At 40.6% G+C, this 26017-nt stretch overlaps 1 protein-coding gene across 1 annotated transcript; it reads left to right on the top strand.

Annotated features, from left to right (window-relative positions):
* Positions 1-20241, top strand: LOC138952242 (L-asparaginase 1-like). The gene is made up of 11 exons (XM_070323861.1): positions 1-314; positions 4976-5084; positions 7695-7806; positions 8120-8245; positions 13791-13874; positions 14254-14380; positions 14896-15038; positions 17075-17248; positions 17411-17524; positions 17804-17881; positions 18345-20241. The coding sequence occupies exons 1-10, from the start codon at positions 221-223 to the stop codon at positions 17849-17851; spliced, it is 1131 nt and encodes a 376-aa protein (XP_070179962.1). The 5' UTR covers positions 1-220; the 3' UTR covers positions 17852-17881; positions 18345-20241.
* Positions 20242-26017: the final 5776 nt, after the last annotated feature.

The following is a 26017-nucleotide window of genomic DNA, read 5'->3' as shown; positions in this document are numbered from 1 at the left end:
GTGGGAGGGCGAACTCATCCCAACCAAAATGGTGCGAAACAGTTCGCCAGCTGTGTGATAGGCCATAGTTGTCAAAGGAAGGATGTTTCTAGTAGACACGGCACCAGCGCATGTGACTATCGTGGCGATCAACCATAGTGTCCGTTCATTAGTGAAAAGCTAGAACACTTGACAACACTGTCATTTTATGCACATCGATTGAGTTACTAAGTTTACCTTCATGGCCTCGACGATCCAAGAGAAAGCTGAAATTGATTTTGATGTGCTTGTCATCAACACAGGAGGAACAATTGGTATGAAGATTCGTGAAAAAGGTGCGTTTTTGATAGCAGGTTATTGATAATAGATTAAAATTGTGCGTCGATTCCAGCGGATGTCTCCGTTTGTAACATTGGCAGTAGCAGAAACAGATGGAACGAGGAAATAATTAAAGAAAAAAAAGCAAGGAAACTAACCCGGAGAAAAAGACCGTAAAAACACGAACAAGACAACCAACCAAACAAACAAACAAACAAACAACAACAAATTAAACAAACAAATAAACAAACACGAGTAAAAACAAACAAGCAAACAAACAAAAACAAATAAACAAAGAAACAAAGAAACAAACAAACACATACAGACAAACACAAGAAAAAGAAGAAGCGGAACAGATAGCAACAACGACAATGATTATCACTCAGTATTACCAGTTAGTTCATTTCTTGCGGCCCAGTTGCCCATGTCGGGGACAGATTTGACCTTTGACAGATCTATCCAGACTGTCACGTGAGATATAGGAGTATTTTTCCATCTGAACACATACCAAACATGTACAGTCTACAGGGCCGGACCAAATGAGTTCTAAGGGGGGGGTTCCTCCTTTTTTGGGGGGGCAAATCAGCGAAGTGGCAAAGCCACAAGCGCGCGCCTGCAAAGCAGGCGCGCGTACTAGGGGGGTCCGGGGGCATGCTCCCCCGGAAAATTTTTGAAAAACGGTTAAAATCTGTGCAATCTGGTGCATTCTGGGCCTTGTTTTGAGGGTTAAAAAAAACAAAAACACTCAAAGCAAGGTACGTAGAGGTTACATGCCGAGTCTCAGTGATTATTAAAAATAATGGTCGAAGTTAGCGGATCATGAAAAATGCGAGCTTCAGCGAGCTTTTTCATGACCGCGAACTGAGACCATTATTTTTAATAATCACTGAGACGAGGTGTGTAACCTCTTTATTCCCCCTTTCTTCAGTTATTCAAAGAAAACAGGAGTTTTTGTGCGAAAGTTTGATCGAATCCGAATCACTCAACCAGTCAACCTGCGCAGGCGATCGATTAATGCGCGGTTGTATAGTTCCGTGCAAATCATTCCATTCTGTTAACACTTCTTGTCAGTTTCCCTGTTTTAGACTAAAATCAAGTACACAGATAAGCTGTTATTCTGCTGTGGCGGTAAAGGCAGATATTGTGTGTTCTGTTTATGTTTTAGTATCGCTAAAGATAATGTTCTTTCGTCAAATGGGACTAGCAGACGAACTTTTGCACCCGTGTTCCAACGTTAATTACTGTATGAAGTTCAGTTTTTTGGGGAAAATAGTGTATGAAACCGCTTTATGTTGTTTAAATTGATGAGATGTGTGCATTTGGTTGCGTGTGATCTGTTTATAAAATGAAATATTGTTGAAAACTGACCGTCGGATTGCAGTCAGTGTTGTCGAAGAAACTGCGTTAAAAGAAGGGGAACTACTCTTGTCGGCAAGAGTATGAGTTACTTGCCTTGGGAATTTGCTTGTGATGAACGGTGTGTGCACAGCAGATCTATATTCAGAAAACAACCGAACTCATGGATTTTATATGGAGATTCATGTGTTCAGGCCTGTAGTTGTTAATTTAAATGCGGTATGTTTGTATTGTTTGCTCCAGAGATGTATATTTCGTACGTATAGAGCGTTTTGAACTTTTCAGTCGCAAAAGTAGTACCAAAACAGAACAGCTTCTCAACCCATTGCACTATCGAGGATTCAGGCTGTTGCTGGCTCGTTATTTGTTTGGTTGCTGGGTCATTATCGAAAAATAACTAGCTCTACAAGTTTACAGAGGTAAAGAAGCAGAGGGGGGAATAAATGCTTTTTCCAGGGGTGGGGTTCCGGAACCCCTGGAACCCCCCCTGGGTCCGGCCCTGGTCTAGATGCTTTCTCTGCAGAGTAATTTGTGACCCTCCACTATGAAATGAGTCGCATGTCACCTCGCGCGGTTCTGCGCTTGGCTAAGTCCGGTGAGTGTCTGGTAACAGTGTGAGGGTCACCTTAGTCACAGGCTTATAACTCAAACAGTTTTCGCTCTTTTCTAAAACGGGTTTCACCACTGGATAGAGCATAACAAACTCTTTAGGAAAATGTAAAAATATAAAAATCATGCAAAGGTGACATGTGACTCATTCCGTGGTGGAGGGTCACATTTGGTTGCTTCTTGCAGAGTGGGAATACTTTGCTGAATCAATTTTGTCACTTACAAGTATGAAAATGCAAAAGAAAAAACAAAACATAAAACAACAACACAACTCTGTACAGGACGCGGTCAGGTGGCTGATGTTTGGTATGTGACCAAGTGGAACAAAGCTCTAATCCAGTGTAAAAGCCGGGACAAATCTGTCGCGGTTCGCATGATTGTTTACACCAAAATGAACGTACTCTTCAATAACGCTAAACATTACAACAAAAGGTCGTCGAATTTAGGTGACATTTGTCATGTTGGTGTTTTTGATTTGTTGATTCACTGACTGATTGATCATTTGATTTATTCATTATTGATTTGTTGGTTAATTTATTGATAGTTATCATGTTTACAACAACAGCAGCATGAATCAGTTAATCGATTAAACCATTGAAATAATGATTCCATCAGGCAATACATTTATATTAGCATAATTGAGGGGAAACAAAGTATCAAATGTAACCATGTCCGCAGAAGCAGGAAAAGCAAGGTTTGGTTTCCACTTGTGAAATGTTTCACTCTAACATACCATTACTCTCAGATAAAACGGTTCATACGGAGGATTATTTGACACCTTTCTTTCTCTCTTTCTTTCTTTTATTCTTTCTTTATTTTGTATATGTATTGATTAGATAATTAGTTAAATTTACTCATAAATTAATCAATTTATGTGTATATTGAATGATTTATGGATTTATTTATTCATTAATTTATAGTTTTATTCATTTATACTGTTCAAAAAAAGAAACGCATAGTTGCTACTTGCCAAATTTGTTTTATTTTTCGAAAAAATTAACAGAAAATCCAATATTTAGATTATTTGTTTGAAATTTGGTATGGACACAGTTGAATGCACACACAGTTCATTTGCATCTTCAAATCAATCAGTCAATCAATACGATTGGGTGCCGAGGCTGTCAAGTCAGTAGGGGGTGTGACTGCCTTGAGCAGCAACAACTGCCCGGCACCTTCTGGGCATGGACTGGATCAGATGCCGGATATCTTGCTGTGGGATGGTGTCCCACTCCTCCTGAAGTGCCTGCAATAGATCGCGGTGATTTGCCGGCGCTTCTTCTCGCCTGCGCACACGTCTGTCCAATTCATCCCAGAGGTGTTCTATCGGGTCCATGTCTGGCGACATGGATGGCCAGGGAAGCACCTGGACATGGTGGTCGGTGAGGAACTGGGTGGTGAGTCGTGCTGTGTGCGAGCGAGCGTTGTCCTGCTGGAATATGGCATCCTGGTCAGCCAGAAGAGGAAGGGCGTGTGGGCGCAGAATTTCCTCCACGTATCGCTGGGCAGTTATGCGCCCTTGGACGTGCACCAGGGTGCTCCTTCCAGCGGTATTGATCGCCCCACACACCATGACGCCTCCACCACCATGAACGGGTGCCTCATCCACACAGTTGGGCGCGTAACGTTCGTTTACTCTCCGGTAGACCCTCCTCCGACCATCATGTCGCTGGAGCAGGAAGTAGGACTCGTCGCTGAACCACACGTGTCTCCAGTGATTCCGGACGGTCCAGCGAAGGTGCTGGTTGCCCCACTGCACTCGGTTCTGGCGATGGCGGCGGGTGAGGACAGCTCCTCTGTGAGGTCTGCGAGCTCTCAAACCAGCTTCATGCAGGCGGTTCCGCACGGTCTGGTCCGATAATCGGTGTGGCCCGGGGAGAGCCTGGACAGAAGATGAGGCCGACAGGAAACGATTTCGGAGGTGACGGAGCCGTATGAAGCGGTCGTGAGCAGCAGTTGTCGCCCTTGGTCTTCCCGCTCGTGGCAAGTCAGCAACGGAGCCAGTGGCTTGAAACCTGACCCACAGTCTACTGATGGTGCTCTGGGACACGTGGAAGTGCCTGGCGATTGCACTTTGACTTTGGCCTGCTTGTAAACGACCCAATGCAATTTGGCGGTCTTCTCTGCTCAATCGGGCCATCTTTCGTCGCTGAATTGTCGTCTGATTTCTTTGTGGCGAACAATCCGCTTTTATGGGTTTTGGAAGACATGGTGAGAGCTCAATATTCCCCGAGTTTCACGAGATTACACTGAAGCATGACGAGTGGTCATGCCAAATGAGCAATTTTGACATTGTCAGCCACTGATAACGCATGCGTCACGTGCAGAGCTCACTTGTGGCAATGGACGAAAGGTCGACGACCAGATAAACATTTTCTGCAGTTTGGTGGATATCCTTGTAGCCATATAACTAAATTAACCAAATATTACAAGCTATGCGTTTCTTTTTTTGAACAGTATATTTATGGTTTGCTTTGTTCTTCTTATATGGGAAAGGAAATAAGAGGGATTATGAACGGAGGGGGGATTTGCGTGAAATGGTAAAGAAGGAAAGAAAGAAAGAAATAGACAGAAAAAGAAAGAAAGAAAGAAAGAAAGAAAGAAAGAAAGAAACAAACAAACAAACAAACAAACAATTAGAAAAGAATAACAAGAACAAAACAAACAAAAAAAATGTACATGAGGTAATGTGTTATGTGTATTTTTTTTTCTTCAGGGGAGGGATATGTACCAGCCACAAAAGAAACATTTCAAGAGTATCTCGGGTCTTCTGAACTCTTATGGAAAAAAGCCCAAACAACCGGATGCTATTTCATCGAAACTACGTGAGGTTTTTTTTCTTCAAGTTCTTCGTCTTTTTGTAGGTACAACCAATTGGGACAATTTTGTAACATTCCAGACGGGAAAGAATTGGGAAAATGTAGGAAGGTTCATGGCACTTTGTAAATATCAGAAACTATGCTGATCATTGTCACACACACACATGCATCACACACGCGCGCAGCCAGTCAACCAACGACTCAATAAGAATCTTGCATAATAAAAGTTTCACAAACACAAATTGTAGTATAAGAGGAAATATTATTGTACACTTATAAACATATTTATCACACACACACGCACACACACTCTTAAGTTAATGACCTGCTGGAGTAAATGGCTTATTTATCGAGCTAGGGTAATAAGGGTAATACTCAAATAACCAACTGAGTCCAGTAGTAGATAGAAATCCCGACGATGTAGACGAAGACGATAGAATGACGATAGAATGACGGTAGAAGGACGACAGTTAATGGTGAAGCAGATGAATGCGCAGACGTAGATGAAGATGTAGGTGAACTGGCATCTGTCTTGTGAAGGTTGACACCAGAACCCGAACTGCATCTGTCTTCTGAAGGTTGACACCAGAACTTGGTTGCTTCTGTCTTCTTCAGGTTAACGATAGGGCGACCTGGAATGTGCGTAGAGTTAGTTTCATAGTCAATGTCACGCTACCCGGCCCGTCTTACGCCAATAACTCCAAAGCAGGATTATATGGACAATGGTTTCATAGTCAATGTCACGCTACCCTTTACCCGGCCCGTCTTATGCCAATAACTCCAAAGCAGGATTATATGGACAATGGCAATACTGATTCACACACTCATATACCCAAATCACTCATGCTAGTGTAACCGAGTGCCGAAACACTACGATCATCTCGGGAGGCGAAGTGCAATCAAACAGGATTGAAATGAAGTGCAATCAAACAGGATTGAAAATGTCAGGGCTAATTTTTTAGCCCTATAAAAACTGTTATGCAAACCCGAAGGTTTCCATGAACATACAGACAATCGGAAACCACCAGACCCCATCACAAACAGAATTCCACAATCGACCGGTGTTGACTTAAAGGCCAACAACTAGGGTGCAGAGTCTGCTGTGAAAGGAGCGGTAACCTCCCCTGTCACACTAGTGACCATTTAAACCATATTCAAATTAATGTTTAAACTAGCAACTAGTCTCAATATAACAACACGATTTAACAATATTTCTTAGATATAATCATAACTATCATAGGCAAAGTAAAGCAAATATACAATAGTAAAAACCCACTATACTGCACTTGCAGACAAGCAAACAAAAAACCCCAAAAAACCGGCCGGTCGACTCGGACGTATGCATACCAAAGTACACGGGGGATAACCGGTCATAAGCGGGACTGAGGCTCTACGCGGGGCCTGACACGACTGAAGGCACGTTTTGTCAGTTTTCTTGGATTTGTTTGATTTACGTCGGGATTTAAAGTAAGCTACAGATTCAGCGATGCCTTACATTGTTTCTCGATGCAAAAAATGTCATAGAGCGGTTCATATTTGTCCGTAAATTACCACCAAAGCTGAGCGCCGGAAATGGCTGTTCGATGGGTTTTGGAAGTAGAAATGTGCTTTATTTCACGAAATCCGCTCGTATTTGACGTCGGTTTGGGATTTTAATGGACGATGGAGTCACTGAAGATGCAAACAAGTGCTATTTCGGGGGTAGAATATATCGACCGACCCTGTAGACGAGAGGCGGTCACATGTGAGAGATGATCGTACGCGGGGCTGCCGACCGCGAATGGGGCAGCAGATTCATAATTTGTTTTGATCAGTAACATACCCTAACAGTCTTTTTTTGCAATCTGAAATGTTTAAATGTAATGATATCAAAGGTTTGTAGCAAAAACCAATGTATAACTATTTTTTTTTATTTTTTTTACTGAATTTCAAACATACATTAACCCCCAATTTTTCGGAACCCCTGTAACCACCCCCCTAATCCGCCCCTGGGACTTACAGCTGCTGCAGCTGGATTCTGTTGCTTGGAACGCAAGCTTCCTCGAATGAAGTATAATTCCCAGTTTCTAAATTCACATATCAAATGAAAACAGTTCACAAACATTTATAACGTAAACTACGAAAAGCACGAGAAACACTATATAGCGCACACACAGGCAGTAAAGCCCAAACACAAACACAGGCGCTTGCTGTCGGTCTTTTCTACATAAAACAGGCGCTTGTGACAATCATCGACTTTCGAATTCGTCTTGTACTTGCACAGAGATTGACAGCTGAATCGAGTTTAAATTGTTGACATCTAAATTATGTGTTCAACGAGAGAATATTGTGTGTGATTGGACAAAAAGACTGGTCAATTTAATTTTTGTTACATACAATTTTTATTTAATGTAACTATTGAATCGAAAATAAAGGAATCAGCCAAATGAAAGAAATCAACGGTTTGCTCAAGGATGCGAGAAGAAGAACACACAAGTTACAAGCAGGCTAACTTTTTAAGTTAGAGTTTTTAAATGTTCTGTTGACAGATATGGAATTAGATTTTCACATATTCACACATCTCCAAGTGTAAACAATCAGATTTTTTTGTATACAGTTTTATCTTAATCATGACAGGGAAGATGCCGATGGTCCGAAGGTGTTCTTCAAAATGGAGTCGATGGAAGAACTGCTTGACTCGTCCAACATCTCTCCGGGGGATTGGAACAAAATTGCTAAGAAAATAGAGGTATTGAGGATAGTATACATGCAGTATATTTGTCGTTGGTAACTACATCTTTCTACGTCTTTCTATGGTTTGAGCTCTTTGTCACTTCCGTCCTGTATATTTTCATTTTCTTAGCCAGAGTAAGGAAGGCCGTCTTACAGTAATATTTGCCAAATTTGCGGTAGCTGAGAAAAGGCGAGGTACATTTTGGTTTTAACTTTTAAAGATAACTTCCTTCCAATGTAAACAATCATGTACAGTAAACGGCTAAAGAAACGTGCGCGTGTGTATATATGAATTCATGCATGCATGCTTGCGTGTGTGTGTGTTTCAGGAAAACTACGCAAAGTACGATGGTTTCGTGGTGCTGCACGGTACAGACACTATGGTCTACACGGCCTCTGCTCTGTCCTTCATGTGTGAACACCTGGCAAAACCCATTGTCTTCACAGGGGCACAGGTAGGCGTGTGCATATGTGGACATTTCGGGTTAGATATTTACTTACGCACGCATACTCCGAACTTTTGAGATATATATGTACATACGAGGGCCACCTGAGAAGTACCGGGCCCAACCAGGAAGGAATTGACTTAGACATTTAGAACTTGGCATGAATTAAGAACGGTTCTTATGAAGACTTCATGCAAAATAATACGTATTTTCGCCGGTTAGTTTGTGGGCCTTGGTTTCTCAAAGTACCATACCCCACTATTAACCCCACATTCTAGAAAACTAACAAAACTTAGTGATCTAATATTTGCAAAGAAAAATATTTAGCCAACTGGGAATTCATAAAAACCTGACGTAAACGTTTGGCAGGGATCCCCCTTCATAGACCACAGTATTAATGTGGTTAGCGGCATTCAGGCTTGGAAGGAAAACCGTTTAAGATGACAAACCTGTGGAAGACCACCAACGGTTACATCTCAAGGAACCGTTGATGCTGTATGCGCGCTGGTGATGCAAAATTAACCAATGGGCATTTATGATATTGCTGATACACTTGGCATCTCACATGAAAGAGTTTGGAGTATTCTGTACACAGAAAACTTTTCATGAAGACAGTTTAAGCAAGGTAGGTCCTCCAACTTTTACATCAGAACAGACGCACTTCAGATTGAACATAGCACGCGACATTTTACGCTTATTAATTTGAGGCAGATCGAGTGGGTTTTATGTCCGGATTTGTTTCTGATGATAAGACTAGGGTACATCACTTTCAGCCTGAAACCAATCAACCGTTCATGCAGAAGGGGCATCAAGGTTATACCCACCTAAAGAAGGTCAGGGTAATTTCACCTTAAAGGCCAACATCCAAAAGAATTTTTCTCCTGGAGCGACCTAAACTTGAACCCGGCGCTATTCTTGCATGTCTGTTTACTTCGTGCTGCACGCAAAAATCGAGCGACTTCCTTGCCGCGTGGATTGACGAAGCTATTTTATTCTCGTGACTGAAAACACTGCAGTGCGTGCAGTTTTTGACGAGCCGCAGGAGCGGCGACTCATATGGTCTCGTCTCGAAAGCTGTCTGTGGAGGCTGAGTGCTATAATTAGCTGACCTGCTGCGCGAGCAGTCACTGCAGAGTTTTGAGATAACTTTGTAACACGTTTTATTTTATGCTCCTCAAGAATACAACTTTGGGCAACGTGCCACGTAAAACTACACGCAACAAGGATTCAGTAGGTACCAAACATGCCTTGGTCAGAAGTAGAATGTAAATGAATCTTTATAAAGAAGTAGGCTACTTCAAACGACAGCCACAGCCACGGTTGGGTTCACGGCATCAAACCGATGCGACTCTCCGTCATATCATACACGTAATCTATCAAATAGATGACTAATAAACATGTAAACTACATGTATACGTCTATCGTCGGACATAAGAAAGGAGAGCTTCCCCCGGGCCTGTGCATGTGTTGTTCGTTGTGCGTGTGTAAATGTACACAACAAACTGACGACAAAACTGAGACAGACCTCTTTCGCTTCAGTCTTGCAGAATTTAAAGACGAATACAGGTAAATCGTGCATTATACTAACTGTTTGGTAAAAGTATCAAACGTTTCTTTTTATAAATAAGTGGCAGGCTTACAGGAATACAAAGAGGCGCAAGTTGAAAGTAATGGATATATCTCTGGAAGATGCCATCAGTCCAAGTTGTCAAATGAAATCAAAGATGACAGAAACAGAAGTTTTCCATACAAATGTTGGTGTTTCAAAGGAAGTTGGCATTCTTTCAGATAATGATATAGACGAGGTGGCTGTTTGTTATGAAGTTTCAACAAGCCAACATTCAAATGATTTTACTTCATCTACAGATTCTTTAAATTCAGCACTTTATAACTGTCATTATGAACTTGGAATCAGAGAGAGACCGTCTTTCCATTGTCATTCATGCCATAGATTTTTGTTTCAGAATCAATGTTTCACATGGCGTTCACAAGAGAGCATGCGAAGTTTCCGACAGTCTTTAGGATTTGTAAAAAAAAAGGCCGTGTTTTACTGTACATGCAAAAACTACCTGTCAAAAGGGAAAGTGCCTAACAGATTGCAACAACATTCCTATTTTAAGCTCAGCCACACGCCGACATGGAAGTTCAATGGTACTTTCAAACTTTTTCTTCTCTTCGTCGTATTTGATTTCTTTCTATTTCATAAGTCGAGTGCATATGATTTCGGCTCGTGTTCATCGTGAGATGGACTTAGTTTCTTGTATTCTGTGGGTTCGACAGATTAACTAAATGTTGTAATTTCGCCTTACGCGACTTGTTCTCTCTCTGTTGGCAGCGTGTAATGCAGCTGGTTAGAAATTAGAGTATTATTTTGCAAAGTGTGTACCAAAAGTTTGTCATGAGCTGCTTTAGGTTTGGGGTGTGGGTTGGTTTGATATTTCCTCCTTGCAGATCAAATCTGTATTCATTTTTGATGTTGTGTCTTATTTTGTGAAAGGAAACATGCAGACTGACTGAACGCATATATATAATTATGTAACTCATAAACACATGGGTGTAGTTATGTTCAAGAACACACACACACACACACACACACACACTCACACACACACACACACACACACATACACACACACACACACACACACACACACACACACACACACACACACTTACACACAACTGTGTAGATGTATCGTACACCTGATATATTAAATTGAAGTTCACGAAGAAATCGTTTTATTTCTGTGTCATTCAACATCTATCAGACAAATTGAAACTGGTACAAATATTCAATGATGTTGCGATGTGGAAATGGACATGATATCGCAAAAGATAGACAACGGCAAGATCATTCAAGTATGTACATGCTTGTTGATGTCTACTTTGGCGATGCTCAGAACACTAGTTAGATCTTCCGAGATTAAACAAGTCGCGTAAGGCGAAAATACAATATTTAGTCAAGTAGCTGTCGAACTCACAGAATGAAACTGAACGCAATGCCATTTTTCAGCAAGACCGTATACTCGTAGCATCGTCAGTCCACCGCTCATGGCAAAGGCAGTGAAATTGACAAGAAGAGCGGGGTAGTAGTTGCGCTAAGAAGGATAGCACGCTTTTCTGTACCTCTCTTTGTTTTAACTTTCTGAGCGTGTTTTTAATCCAAACATATCATATCTATATGTTTTTGGAATCAGGAACCGACAAAGAATAAGATGAAAGTGTTTTTAAATTGATTTGGACAATTTAATTATGATAATAATTTTTATATATTTAATTTTCAGAGCTTGTTTTTAATCCGAATATAACATATTTATATGTTTTTGGAATCAGCAAATGATGAAGAATAAGATAAACGTAAATTTGGATCGTTTTATAAATTTTTTTTTTTTTTTTTTACAATTTTCCGATTTTTAATGACCAAAGTCATTAATTAATTTTTAAGCCACCAAGCTGAAATGCAATACCGAAGTCCGGGCTTCGTCGAAGATTACTTGACCAAAATATCAACCAATTTGGTTGAAAAATGAGGGCGTGACAGTGCCGCCTCAACTTTCACAAAAAGCCGGATATGACGTCATCAAAGACATTTATCAAAAAAATGAAAAAAACGTTCGGGGATTTCATACCCAGGAACTCTCATGTCAAATTTCATAAAGATCGGTCCAGTAGTTTAGTCTGAATCGCTCTACACACACACACAGACACACACACACACGCACACACGCACATACACCACGACCCTCGTTTCGATTCCCCCTCGATGTTAAAATATTTAGTCAAAACTTGACTAAATATAAAAATGACGATGATCTGTAAACAAACCAGGACAAGGAAAGAAAGACAAAACGTATTTGAAAACAAATCATACTATACAGATTGACAAACTGAAACTTCGAACTCTGTTGATATTTCACGGGAGATGAGGTATGGTGCAAACGTATATAATTATACTGACTACATTTTGTTACGTACTCATCAACAACAACAAAAACCGATATAACCAAAGGCACACACACACACACACACACACACACTTTGCTGGTTTGCTGATCAATGTCACAGGAAACGAATGAACAACAGAAAGCGTGATGAATTCCTGGCCAGAAATCAGTCACAAAGACCTGAAAGTCTGCTGAATGGAACTGGTAAATGTACACATTTGAACTGCTGTCATAATTACTATGTAATACGATATTCGGGTTTTAAAATTGGTAGCAAATTACAACCAATAATGATGTTTTTTGCTTCGGCATTGAAGCAATGTTCACTATTTACTAACAAAATAATTACGAAATAAACACAAAACCAAATCAGTGAGGCAGAGGGGACAAAAAGCCGAGCGGGTGTGTGTGTGTGTGCGTGTGTGTGTGTGTGTGTGTGCCTGTGTGTGTGTGAGTGTGTGTGTGTGTGTGCCAGTGTGTGTATGTGTATGTGTGTGTGTGTGTGTGTGTGTGCGCGCGTGTGTGTAGAGCGATTGAGACCAAACTACTGGACCGATCTGTCGAACCCACAGAATAAAACTGCACGCACTGCAGTGTTTTCAGTCACGAGAATAAAACAGCTTCGTCAATCCACGCGGCAAGGAAGTCGCGCAATTTTTGCGTGCAACACGAAGTAAACAGACATGCAAGAAGAGCGATCGCGGGTTCAAGTTTAGGTCGCTCCAGGAGAAAAATTCTTTTGGATGTTGGCCTTTAAAAAGGGGATGGCATCTTTTTTATTGGACGCAGAGGGGTATTTCCTGTTGGACTTAGTTCCAAAAGATGAGACAGTTACCGGTGAATTCTATTTCATACTTCCAAGTCAACTAAGAGAGCATATCAAGGCTAAGCACGGAGGAACGCTCCGGAAAGGGATGTTGTTCCGTTAAGACAACGACCCTGCCCGAAAGTCCTTGGTTTCCATGGCAACAAATCATTAATGCGGCTTGGAAATCGTTAACCATCCGCTGTATTCGCCAGATTCGGCACCCTCAAACGATATTATGTTTTCAACCATGAGGAAGTACCCCAGGGTTGAGCACTACAAAACGGACAATGACGTCATGACTGCTTTTGAGGACTTCCAACGGTTGCAATACAAAGGCCTCTGCAGCAACGACAATAAGGATCGGAGGCACAGATGGAACAAGTGTGTGGGGGTCCGGAGGGACAATTATGAAATGTAAATTTTTTCTAGACTCGTAAATCAACACCTTCCTGGTTGGGCCCGATACTTTTCAGTTGACCCTCGTATATTGCGCGTGCGTGCGTGCATATATCGCCTCTCCTATGCTATCGCATATCCTGTACTTCTTCCATGAGTATAATTAATATCATAATATGTCATCGTATATGTTTTCATAACATAACTGTCATTTTTGAATTAGCTGTATGTCAATTAGGACTTTTTGCCCCCTGATTTTGAAAGTATGCGACGTGGCGCTAGGAGAAGATTTTATTCTTTATGTTTGGACAGTACATTTTATTTTCCTGGGTTTTCCTTATTCTCCTTGTCTTGTATTCTTCTTTTCATGGCATAGACCTAAAAATGTGGATTCTTCATCATCCAGATTCCAATCTACGAAGCCAGGAGTGATGGCAGAGACAATCTGATCAACTCTATCCTCGTTGCTGGAACCTCTCACATCCCAGAGGTACACAAACTGCATGTCTACTGTTTTTGTTTGTTTATACAATGAGGAATAGGTATTGCGTGATGTCATTCATATATATTGTTGTTGTTGGCTTTTCTTGGTCGTTACTCGTAGAAATTTAACAATGGGGAAATCACCACTTGAAGTCAGGAGTTGTGATTGAATACCTGTATTATTTCAGCGTGCACATACTTATACTTACTTTGTCTCGATTTTAAAGCTAACTGTCTCACAACCCCTTTCATTGTCTTAGGTGGTGTTTCGATGCGGATGAAAAAGCTTAGTTCGTTCTAACTATGGGTGATTTAGGTACAGCCGTTGAATTTTGTTTTAATTAATATATTTATATATTTGTTTGTTTTATTTATCATCCGAACAGGTCCTGTTGTCCTTCGGGAGTGACGTTTTTCGAGCGAACCGTTGTGTCAAGAGCGACAACTCCAATTTAGCTCCTTTCAACTCCCCAAATCATAATCGCTTGATCAAGCTTGGAGTTCGTGTTGAAAGTAAGAACAACAAAATAACATCACCGTCTTCATTTGATTAGTATGTGATCAAATCAAAATGTTGTGTGTGTGTTCAGTTTGAATCGTTACCTGCCAAAAAGGAGATCTACAACTTTGTGTCTTGAACTAAACGTGTCATAAATAACGTTTGCTTTTGATGTTTTTGTATTTCAAAATCGAACAGGTCCTGTTGTACTTCGGGAGTGACGTTTTCCGAGGAAACCGTTGTGTCAAGAGCGGTTTTTGCTTTTGTTTGTTTGTTTTGTTGTTTTAAGTCTGTAAATTTCAATTAGAGCTGTCCATATTATGACTTGTGTGTAGTAGTTATAAACAAAGTTCTTGCGTTTCATTACAAAAAGTGTTGTTTCCTCCTAGTTTAAGTCCTGAGCTCTTTAATTATGCAGACTCCTTGCACAACATCAGAACTTTGGATTGATAGCACGGCTGTATTTAGCTGTATTTCCCCAAAGTCAGACACTATGTGTTTACGTACTCGTACCGTTTTTCTTTTGCAGCTGACGGGCATGCAGTTGAAGGCGATAAACCCGCTGACGACGCAGAGGAAAAAAGTACAGAGTTCGAGGTCCGTTATATGCTCAAAGAGAAAGAGGGCAGAGTAGGAATACTTCACTTGTATCCGGGCATCACATCCAACATGGTACAAACTTGCTGACCTCTGAGTGTTGATTATTATTAGAACGAGGAATTTGAATAGAACGCTAAATAAACAGAAACGTGTCTTTGTTGCAATGGTGCGGTAGGTGGATCGGTTTCTTAAAATTCACATATCAGCTTGTGTGTGTCAGGGGGGGGGGGGGTGTGTAAGGGGATTAGTCTAGAAACAGTGTCCAAGACGGAAAATGTGGCCCTATTCAGTACGTCGTCATCAAAAGACCGACTAGCACCGTTCGCGCGTGATAAAGCGATAGCCATAATCAACCCGGCATCGCAGTAACGTATCAATAAGGCCCGGCGCTCACCTATTAGCTATATGCCAGCAGGACAGACGACGCACTGCAGATTATAGAGGTGATTCTTTTTTTGCCCCAGCCCGCTACACGTTGCGTGACAAGAAAACAGGCCAAGTACTCGTCATAATCCCTATCGCAGCATGTAGTGTAGTAGCGACTGCGCAGATGTATTTTGCCCTTAACGATTACCGCCAAGTTTCCACAAAAACAAACAAGTCGAGTGAAGCGCTATTACTACATTTAGTCAACCCTTCGAACTCACAAAATGAAATTGACCGCACCGCATTTTTTTTTTACTAATACATGCATATATACTCAATAGCTGTGTCAGTTTCATATACCCCGCGACCGCGCTCTCACGTACGCACAGAAAGTGACAACCAGTATAGCACAGTAGTGTATAGCGCTTCACAGGGAAGAGCGCTTCTCTCTATCCTTTTCAACTTCCTGAGCTTGTTTTTAATCCAAACATAAATTATCTATATGATTTTGGAGTCAGGAAATGAAAAAGATGAAATCATTGTTGGATTGATTACTAACGTTTTGATTTTAATTAGTATTTTCAGATTTTTAATGACCAAACTCATTAATTAAATGTTAAGCTTTGAAGCCGAAACGCAACACTAAAGTCCGGGCTTCGTATAAGATCGTTTAACTAAAATTTCAATCGATTTGATGTAAAAATTAGGGTGTGACAGCGGTGCCGCCTCAACTGTCACAAAAAAGCCGGATATGACGTCATCAAGGACATTTATAAAAAAAAGAAGTTATACCCCGATTAACAGTTCCGCGGCCATATTGGAATCGCGCATGCGCAGATCGTTTTTTTCTTCCGGTTGATTAAAACGCCGCTTAGATTCAGTCTGCAGAAAGTGCCATTTTGTAGTCTTCCAGCCCTGACATTGCTTTAGCGTGTCCGGAGAAAGAGTGTAAAGGTTTTTAGGCTTACATCGGACACACAAACACGTGATTTGTCTTGTTTTTCTGGTTGATTTGAACGCATGGCGCTGATAGTTTTTTTCGGGTGTTTTTGTTCTTCCTCCTCTTCGGGTACTACTTGTCTCCGAAAACATCCGAAAACCCCGAAAACCTCCGAAAACCCCTGAAAACCCCATCTAGACTAACTAAATCTATCTCCAAAGTGAAGTATTGGACATGCCTGAGAACAGTAAGCCTGATTCATGCTACATGCACCCTTATATTTGTGTTGAGAGCCGGATTATCGACGAAATCGATGCAACAATTTCAATGCAAGGTAGGTAACTCTTGTAACTCGAAAGCACAAGTATTGATGACGTCATGTGATTAGTGCTTCCGCTCCTTCGTAAATCCTCGTACAAACACGAAAATAAAGCCATGAACGGTGAACGTTGCAAATATAAGTCATGATTGCAAACAATTATGTAACAAAACACGATCTAAGGATGAATTTTCTTCTTTCTGATGAGGTTTTCGGGGGTTTTCGGAGGTTTTCGGGGTTTTCGGGGGTTTTCGAAGACAAGTAGTACCGTCCTCTTCCGGTTTCAATTTACGTTCTATGTAAACGCCGGACCTGTTAACTGGTGTATTGTCTTTGGTGTCAGTTGTCCAGGGGGTAGTTGTCCGCGGAGACAATATTCGGGGAGGAGGGAGGCGATGTTTTTCGAGGGGGGGGGGGGGGGGGGGGCTAGGGGTTAGGGGTAGGGGGAAATACCCTGCTACCTTCGAACCAACTTTGCTGCAGGTGACGGCCATTGTGGACCAACTGGACGGCGTTGTACTTCTGTCATACGGTGCCGGCAACGCTCCCACCCATGAAGGTTTCATAGACATTCTGAAAGAAAGGGATAACAAACTTATCATCAACGTAACACAGTGTCACACCGGGGCCGTGACCGGCGACTATGAGACTGGCAAGGTAATACTTGATTTATTTGTAAGATAATATGTAAGGGCTATTTTCTTCGTTCATCCAAAGAAATGAATGTATGTTTTCAGGTATCACAAATCCGTTAAGGCTGTGGCAGATGTCGTTTCAGATGTATTCCCACTAACTTAAACTTATTAAATGTTTGCACAGGCGCTAGTAGAGGCCGGAGTAGTGCCTGGCGGAGACATAACAACAGAGGCAGCCTTCGGCAAGCTGTGCTACTTGCTGGCAAAGACAAACCTCTCCAACAAGCAACGCAAAGAGGTCTGTGTGTGTGTGTGTGTGTGTGTGTGTGTGGTGCCGATGTGTGTGTGTGTGTCTGTGTGTGTGTGTCTGTGTTTCTGTGTGTGTCTGTGTCTGTCTGTGTCTGTGTAAGTGTCTGTGTGCGTGTGTAGTTGCCAGTTTTGTTTGTTTGTTTAATAGGGGAAAAAACCCATCCGTTGTTCTAATTCTAGGGTGGGACACCGTGTCTGGTGCATGCGACACAATTCTGTTCAAGCATCGACTCACAATTACTGAGATGACATGTTTCCTACTTTACAGGAACTGAGGAAGCCACTCTGCAAAGAAATGACCCCGAATTCTAATTGAGCTTTGGAAAAGTAGACACGGCAAAAGCAGGTGAGAACTTAGCATGGAAACAATAACTCACTCTGAGAATTAAGAAGAACAAACCAAGTTAACGCGTTGGCTCATTAAGATTATTGTCAATTTTATATGCATGCATGTGTATGTTTCACGCGTCTCTTTCCCTTCATTTCTCTTTTTCTTCGTGAGAGAGTGTGGGTGTATGTCAACCTTTTTCTTTGTGGCCGCAGTTTGCAGCTGTTTTTGTCGTTGGACTGTGACCAATGTGACTGTCTTTTCATACATGTGCGAACTTGCGGCCATCATCTTTTTTTTGTGAGGATGAAAGTCGTTCGCTCATTTCAATACTTGTTATTACCTCAGGTGCCTAGAGATTGGTTCCGCTTAAGTCTCACTTACTTTTCTTGCCCGTGTTGTCATTATTTAGAGGGATATTTAACGAACGCGTATTTGTTTCTTTGAATTGTTTTGCTGCAGAATTTGTTTTACTTTTCAGACAACCATAGAAGCGCCCGTGTTATCGGGGTATCAACTTGTTATCATCCGCCACGTACTACAGCGGATGGATCCCGAACCGGACTTTTTTTTTAATCTGCACCTATTTACAGAGACTCTAGTTATTATCCTGGGCTGCATAATCATTTGCTCTGTGAAAATTTGGTACTTCCATATTTTGAAGATTTTCTATTTTGAATAAACAAAGATGACTTTTTGCACCTTTTCTCTTTTTATTCCCTTTTCATTCTTTCTTGGGATATTTAACAATGTTTTGACGCTGTAAGATGTTTTATGCCCCTTTCGTTTCGCTGCAGTTGTCCAAAGATCAAAATAAGTTTTTGTGAGAGTTTAACGTTTTTCCCTCTTTTACGAGTGTTGGCGTTTTTGGGCATGTTATAATTTAAACACGTCGTTTTTGTTTTTCTTGTTAACTGCATTTTTCCCTAAGACGGTACGATTGTCCCTATCATACGATAGTAGATATTTTCAACGCATGTTATTTTTGTTTATTTGATCATTTGTAACATTTCGTACTTTAATTTAACAAACAAGTGATTGCTGGTTTTTTTTCATCTTTTGTGACTCCTTCAGTATTCCCTTCCTTTCGGAATTGAAACAAATATTATGTTTTGTCAGTTGACGACGGGATCCCCGTCAAAACCGAATTCTGTTTATAGTTTCGTTGTTTGTGTCAACGATGTGCTTGAGTTTACTGTTTCTTAAATCTGTTTGAAGACATAGATCTGTGCATGCATGTTGGTTTACAAACATTATCCCAGGACTTGCTCCTTTGCCTCTGTTAGTGAAATAAGTTGTATTTTCTGCGTATTCCTATAGATTAAATTTACTTCTTAACTTTCAAGTGTGAAATGTTGATCAATTTTTGAGAGCAACCCCCTTCCCCCACCTTCTCTAACTCCGGGAGACGGCACCTCTTTGGTTATATTATTGGATGATGTTTCCATTTTGTTGTTGACATTTTTCAATATTCTAACAGTGAGAAACATAATGAAGGTGACACTACTGACTAGAATGTCGACGCTTTGGCCTCATGCTATTTTTATTAGTAGTGTTCTGAAAAATGTTTGTTATTTTCAGAAAAAAAAGTTGTTCGAGTCTATATTTGAAGACTGGTTGTTATGACGGGAAATCGCAGCCTTGCCCTTTTAGAAAGCATGACTTTGTGTGTATGTTTCTCGAAATCTCAACAGCTACCAGCCCCCTTGAAAATGTTTGGAAATTCGTATCGGTACACAACTCTAATATGAATCTCATGTCTTAATCATTTGGAATGGTGTGCCCCATTCCGCTGTGCAGTGCGAACAAATCGTTTTAAGAAAAAGTGGGGGTCACATTTTTGTTTTGTTTGGGTGGTCAGAAATGTGATTTTCCGTGTAATACACTGAGGTTAAAAGTGATGGTTATTAACAATTTCAAGTTTGGTTACGATATGATTAACATATCCTTTTTCGTGCAGTAAAATGTATAGAAAGTATTGCTATATCGTAGTACATTACATACAAGAATATACATGAAATATTAATAAGGGTTGTTGAAGTTCTATACAAAAAAATCATAATTTGTTTTAAACGTAACCACGCAGTAACCCCGTATCATATTATCACCAAAATTGAACACAGGTAAGATGATTATATATGGTAACAAATACAAACATAACAATATGATCTGATCATATCACCTACTTGAACTAAACAAAGATTTGTATGATTAAGTATTTCAGTGGCAGCCATTATTATAAATCAGCAGATGTGACTGTTTGGCGAGGAGTTTGCTACAATCCCTTTGTATTTTAGAATTCAGTGTTGTGAAGGATACAAATAAATTATGTTTGTGTGAATATTTGTGTGTATATAATAAATGAGTTTGTGTCCTTACATGTTGTGTTCAAACTTTGTGGAAAATGATATTTGAAAGAGCAAAAGAGCAAAGTATTTGCATACGCGGTTATAAAGCAAAGTTAGAATGACGGTTTCATTGGTAAGCCTTATGTACATTACATAGATAATACTACATGTGTGTGTGGATGTGTGTGTGTGTGCGTGCGTGCGTGTGTGCGTGCATGCGTGCGTGCGTGCGTGCGTAAAACCGGTACCGATCTTTCAAATAAAATAATTTCACAGTTCAGTCGTCCAGCTGGATGCATGCATTGTTGTGCATAGGTGATGCAGTAACAGAGAATTTGAGACTAAGATTCGACTTTTTTTTTTAAACATTTAGTCGAGTTTTGAGTAAATGTTTTAACATAGACGGGGAATCGAGACGAGGGTGGTGGTGGTGGTGGTGGTGTGTGTCTGTGTCTGTGTGTGTGTGTATGTTTAGAGCGATTCAGAAAAAAACCTACTGGACCGATCTTCATGAAACTTTACATGAGAGTTCCTGAGTATGATATCCCCAGATATTTTTTTATTTTTAAAATAAATGTCTTTGATGACGTCATATCCGGCTTTTTGTGAAAGTTGAGGCGGCACTGTCACACCCTCATTTTTTGATCAAATTAATAGAAATTTTGGTTAAGCAATCTTTGGGATTGCATTTCGGCTTGGAGGCTTACAAATTAATGAATGATTTTGGTCAGTAACATTCTAATTAAAATTAAAAGTTAAGATACCGATTTAAAAACAATTTCATCTTATTTCCTGATTCCAAAAACATATAGATATGTTATGTTTGGATTAAAAACAAGCTCTAAACGTTAAACAGAATAGCGAAACGCGCGCTGCAATGTGAAGCCGCTATACGCCACCTATTCGTTATACTGGCTTGTCACTTTCTGAGCGTGAACCACAGAGAAAAGAGTCTTTATCTCTGTGGCGTGAACGTGTCAACGCGACCGCGGGGTATGAAACTAACACAGCTATTGATATAAGTATATATTAGTGAAAACATGCGGTGCGGTCATTCTGTGAGTTCGAAGGGTTGACTAAATGTAGTAATATCGCTTCACGCGACTTATTTATTGTTGCAATACGGCAATGAATCCGTTTCTTGACCTATGAAATGAAATGACAAAATTAACAGAAATAGTAACCGGACATTGAACCAAAGAAGGAATACGTCAGTGTGATATTTTGTTCTTAAATGCTATTAAGTTCTTATGGAGATTGTAGATGCTGAAATGGCTCCGAGAAACTGTTATTACTCCAAATGGACATGATGGCCATCTGATTTGTTTGTTTGCTTAACGCCCAGCCGACCACGAAGGGCCATATCAGGGCGGTGCTGCTTTGACATATAACGTGCGCCACACACAAGACAGAAGTCGCAGCACAGGCTTCATGTCTCACCCAGTCACATTATTCTGACACCGGACCAACCAGTCCTAGCACTAACCCCATAATGCCAGACGCCAGGCGGAGCAGCCACTAGATTGCTAATTTTAAAGTCTTAGGTATGACCCGGCCGGGGTTCGAACCCACGACCTGCCGATCACGGGGCGGACACCTTACCACCAGGCCAACCGTGCCGGTGGCCATCTGATCACTTTGAGTAAAGGAAACCTTCGTTAATCATCTTTTAAATAACCGCGGATCCGTGCAGAATGTTACAAGGGATAACACCACCCTTGCTCATGGGCACATCCAAACATCTACAGTTCGGCTTGTGGCTCCGCGGAGTAGGATTGTTGTTTTGTTTTGTATGAATGAGCTGACTAACTGACACCTTTGTCTGCGTAATTTATTCAGCAAGACATTATCACTCTGCACAGGAAACAGGCAGGCTAGTTTGGAAGGCTGGACAGATCTAAGGTGGTTTATATGATAGTTTATACGCGATAACTATCACGTATGCCATCACCGACCTGTTCTGACTTTTCGATGGGATAATTAATAGCATCCTTCCATTTAGACATGTACCAAACATCCACATTCTGGCTGCGTCCTTTGAAGAGCGGGCATTTTGTGATTCATTGATTTTGCAGATTGACATAAATGTCGCATACGAAATTTTATCTCCCACAATTCACGTAATCCCTTTCCTCTCTACATTGTGGTCGATAAAACCACAATTAGACTTCACTTCACTTCAAGTAAGCTCGTCATAATTTTGTAATTAATTCAGCAAAAAGTTCCCATGCTGCAACGAAAGCAGGAAGGCTGTTGTTGTTTTTTGTGTTTGTCCATTTGGAGGCTACATTAATACCAGGTAGAAATATGGACAAATCCGTGGAATGACGGTACCTTTTAATGCAAAATGGACTTCTGCAATGATAACAGCAACTGAGCACGTCCAAAATTGCATTGCCAATACACTCAGAGCAACAGCCGGTGCACCAAATAGGTCAAATCATGCACCTACATATTTACGTCAGAAGTGGCGCTGCTTTCCTCGGAAATTCTGGACCCTTTGCAGAAATAGAATTTCTGAAGAATTATCCGATGATATGAAAAGTAAGAAAGAGAGCGAGAGAAAGGTAGAGAAAGGGATTTCCCATGCTGTTGAATGCACGAACTGACATTCACTTCAATTTGTTGGCGACGACATTTTGATACATATATGTTTCCAACTTATTTTGATTCTGTGTACATTATGGTTGAATTGAAAAGGTATTTATAGTGTGCCGAGTCAGAAGGCTCAAACGTATACAAAGAACTATAGTATGTCATGAGAAATTCAAAGACCACACAAGCATTTTAAGCGCATGGGCGTCATGCATAAATAGACCTTTTTTTTTTAAATCAAACACACCATAAGGAAATTGCCTTCATTATCCCATGGTAATACTCTGAGCACATTACATGGGATTTTGTTGACATCTTTTCTTCCTTCGTGTTAAGTAATCTCTATGTGGATGTTACAATAGACGATGTTTGGAAATAACTTGTATGGGTTGTGAAAGGGTGAATACTCTTGGAAACATTGCTTGTCAACGTGAAGAGACACACCCCTCCCTTGTGACTGGCCGATAACGTCACGTGGGAATGCTTGCCTTAATGTTTTTAAGGGTATTCACTTTTCCACAACACATACAAACCAAGGGAGAGTTATTTTCGGAATTTGTCTATTCACGACGTTTTGTCACTTTGCCCCAAATCGTATTGTAACGATTTTATCAGCTTGCTATAATCTTTTAGACCAATGTGAGCAGTGACTTGCATTTGGTAGACATGAACAATCGTGCAGACCAGCACATTATGGCCGACAAAAGCAAAGACTTGTTCGTCTTGGTTTAATCACCATATGTCTTCATGGGGACTGATCTGTGTTGCACAATCATACGTGTCATGTTACCCTCTATTTTGTCAATTTAAAAATAAAACAACTTACGTGGTCATACTGCGAGATAGGCAGAGAAAAAAAAGCGCTACAAAAAAGAGAGAATTAGCTATTTCAGATCACATGGACTTGTAAATAAACGAAGAACACACACACACACACACACGCACGCGCACACACACACACGCGCGCGCACGCACGCACACACACACACACCCACATACGAACACACAAACACACACACATACATTCACACATGTATATACACACAAACAAATGCACACACAAACACAGACACACACAAACACACACGCACGCCCGCACAATTCAAGGCTTTTTATAAAGAGAAAGTTCAAGTGTACGCCTTTCATTGATGCTGTTTTTCTCCAAACCCGTTCCGAAAAAGAACCACGCGTTTTAGAGGGCCACTGTTTGATTACAGCCACAGTTTTTGAAAGCTCAGAGAGTAGGGAAAAAAGTAATGAATGTTTTAATACATTCAGTGCTTTTTGATTTTGCTTTGTTGATTGGTGTCTGTCTGTTTGATTGTTTATTCTGTTTGTTTGTCTTTGCCTTTTACGTTTTGTCAATTTTTAACTGAGGTGTTTTGGTACACTGGGAATTGAGACGAGGGTAACGGTGTGTGTGTGTGTGTGTGTGTGTGTGTGTGTGTGTGTGTGTGTGTATGTGTGTGTGTGTGTGTGTGTGTGTGTGTGTGTGTAATAAGCATAATTATACACAATACGAAAACTTGCAACAATTCCGGAGAACAAAGCGGACTCTCAGTCCGGAAAATAAGTTCTAAAAGCGGACTCTCTGTCCGGAAAATGTGTCCTACCTCAACGCTCCTGTGCGGACTTTCCAGCCTGGGAAATAGGACACCTTTTCCTAGAAAATAGAGTCCAGGGACTTATGTTCCTAGGACACAAAGTCCAGGGACACATTTTCCTAGGAATAGAAGTCCGCCGGACTTTCAAACAAGCGGACACTTCATCCTTTCACACCGGTGTTAGCGATAAACGAAGACAGAAAATATCTTGTGATTTTCTTACCAACTATATCCATAATATGAGGTTTTCAGTCTTAGCTGACCTGATCTGGAAGCTTATCTTAGTTACTACATATACACGTACAGTAGTGAATATGAACTTTTCAACAGTATATGAACAAATGTCTGAGAATCAGTTCGAGTTTGCAGGATACGGTTCATGCGCTATTTGAGTTGTTGAATGCATTGAAAACTCGACGGCAAAAGAAAGTATACATTGTTATTCTGTTTGGGTCAATGACGTGAAGTATGAAATGATGCCGTTAGAAGAAAACCACCCACTCCAACAACTAACGAACACACAAACAAACATACAGACATGACAATCAGTTTACTTTTCGTAAAGCCTTTATTAAAATGCTGAATTCACTAGCTTAACCAAAAACAAAGAGACTGCCAACGTTCCACAATTCAGCATCAAAAAACAAGAAAGGTAATTTGTTGGAAGGTTTGTTTGTTTGTTTGTTCACTAGCTTAACTGCAAGCATTGATGCAGAACCCTTCTACCTACTGTTTTTAGTGATAGTAATACGCGCATCCGTCTGATCTAAAAACAAACAAAGGAGTTTGCAAATCAATATGATATGAGCAGAAAACACACCTAAGCACAAGAAACAAAATGCATGCCAAATGTAAAGGAGGGGTGACCTTGTTTGTCATTTGGATGCAAATTTCTCTTCCGCGATGAGCCATGGGAATTATTTTCAGTTTCATTTTGAATATAATTTGCATAAAAACATCATTCAACAAATATTACCTTTTAGCACTGAGAGGTTAATGGGACACAGACAGGTTTGACCAACTCTTTTATTTCATTCATCGCACATTGTTGACATACTGTATCAATGGCAGCTGGCGCAGACAGTAATAAAACAAAGGGAAACGCCTCGCTGCTCATCAGTAGCGAATTCGGAGAAAACCAAATATGCAGACAGTTCACAAAGTTTCAAGTTTGCATGACAAATGATTTGACTTTTTAAACTCTGTCAAAAATATATTTTCAAATTCAGGGATCTATTTTATTTGCAGAATACATGTGGGAGTTATTAGCATTTTAGAGTGATTTCTCTAATTTTTTCACACTTGTTTTAACACGTTCTGGGATCATAACACGCTCTAAAAATACCACAGGCAAAACATTAGCGAAATCTATTTTTTGATCTCTTTAATGCAGCCATGCAATTCATCACAGTTCATTACCTGTTTGTTTGTCTGTCTACGTCAAAGACCTTTTGGTCGACGTACTAAAAATTGCAGCGTTTTTTGTTTTGTCAATAATAAACGTTCAATTTACCTACCATTGTTTAAACAAAATTCTTTTCCACATAGTCTTGGAAAAATCAATACAGCAATAAACACAACTCAGCCCCCCCCCCCCCCACACACAC

The sequence above is a fragment of the Littorina saxatilis genome, linkage group LG17, assembly GCF_037325665.1.
Source record: "Littorina saxatilis isolate snail1 linkage group LG17, US_GU_Lsax_2.0, whole genome shotgun sequence".
Classification (NCBI taxonomy): Eukaryota; Metazoa; Mollusca; class Gastropoda; order Littorinimorpha; family Littorinidae; genus Littorina; species Littorina saxatilis.
Note: the sequence above shows the minus strand (reverse complement) of the source record. Positions and strands in the feature narration are given on the sequence as shown.

Coding starts and splice junctions, on each gene's coding strand:
- LOC138952242 (XM_070323861.1), top strand. CDS start 221: ATGGCCTCGACGATCCAAGAGAAAGCTGAAATTGATTTTGATGTGCTT. Junction 7,807..8,119: donor AAATTGCTAAGAAAATAGAG/GTATTGAGGATA, acceptor TGTGTGTTTCAG/GAAAACTACGCAAAGTACGA. Junction 15,039..17,074: donor CGGGCATCACATCCAACATG/GTACAAACTTGC, acceptor ACTTTGCTGCAG/GTGACGGCCATTGTGGACCA.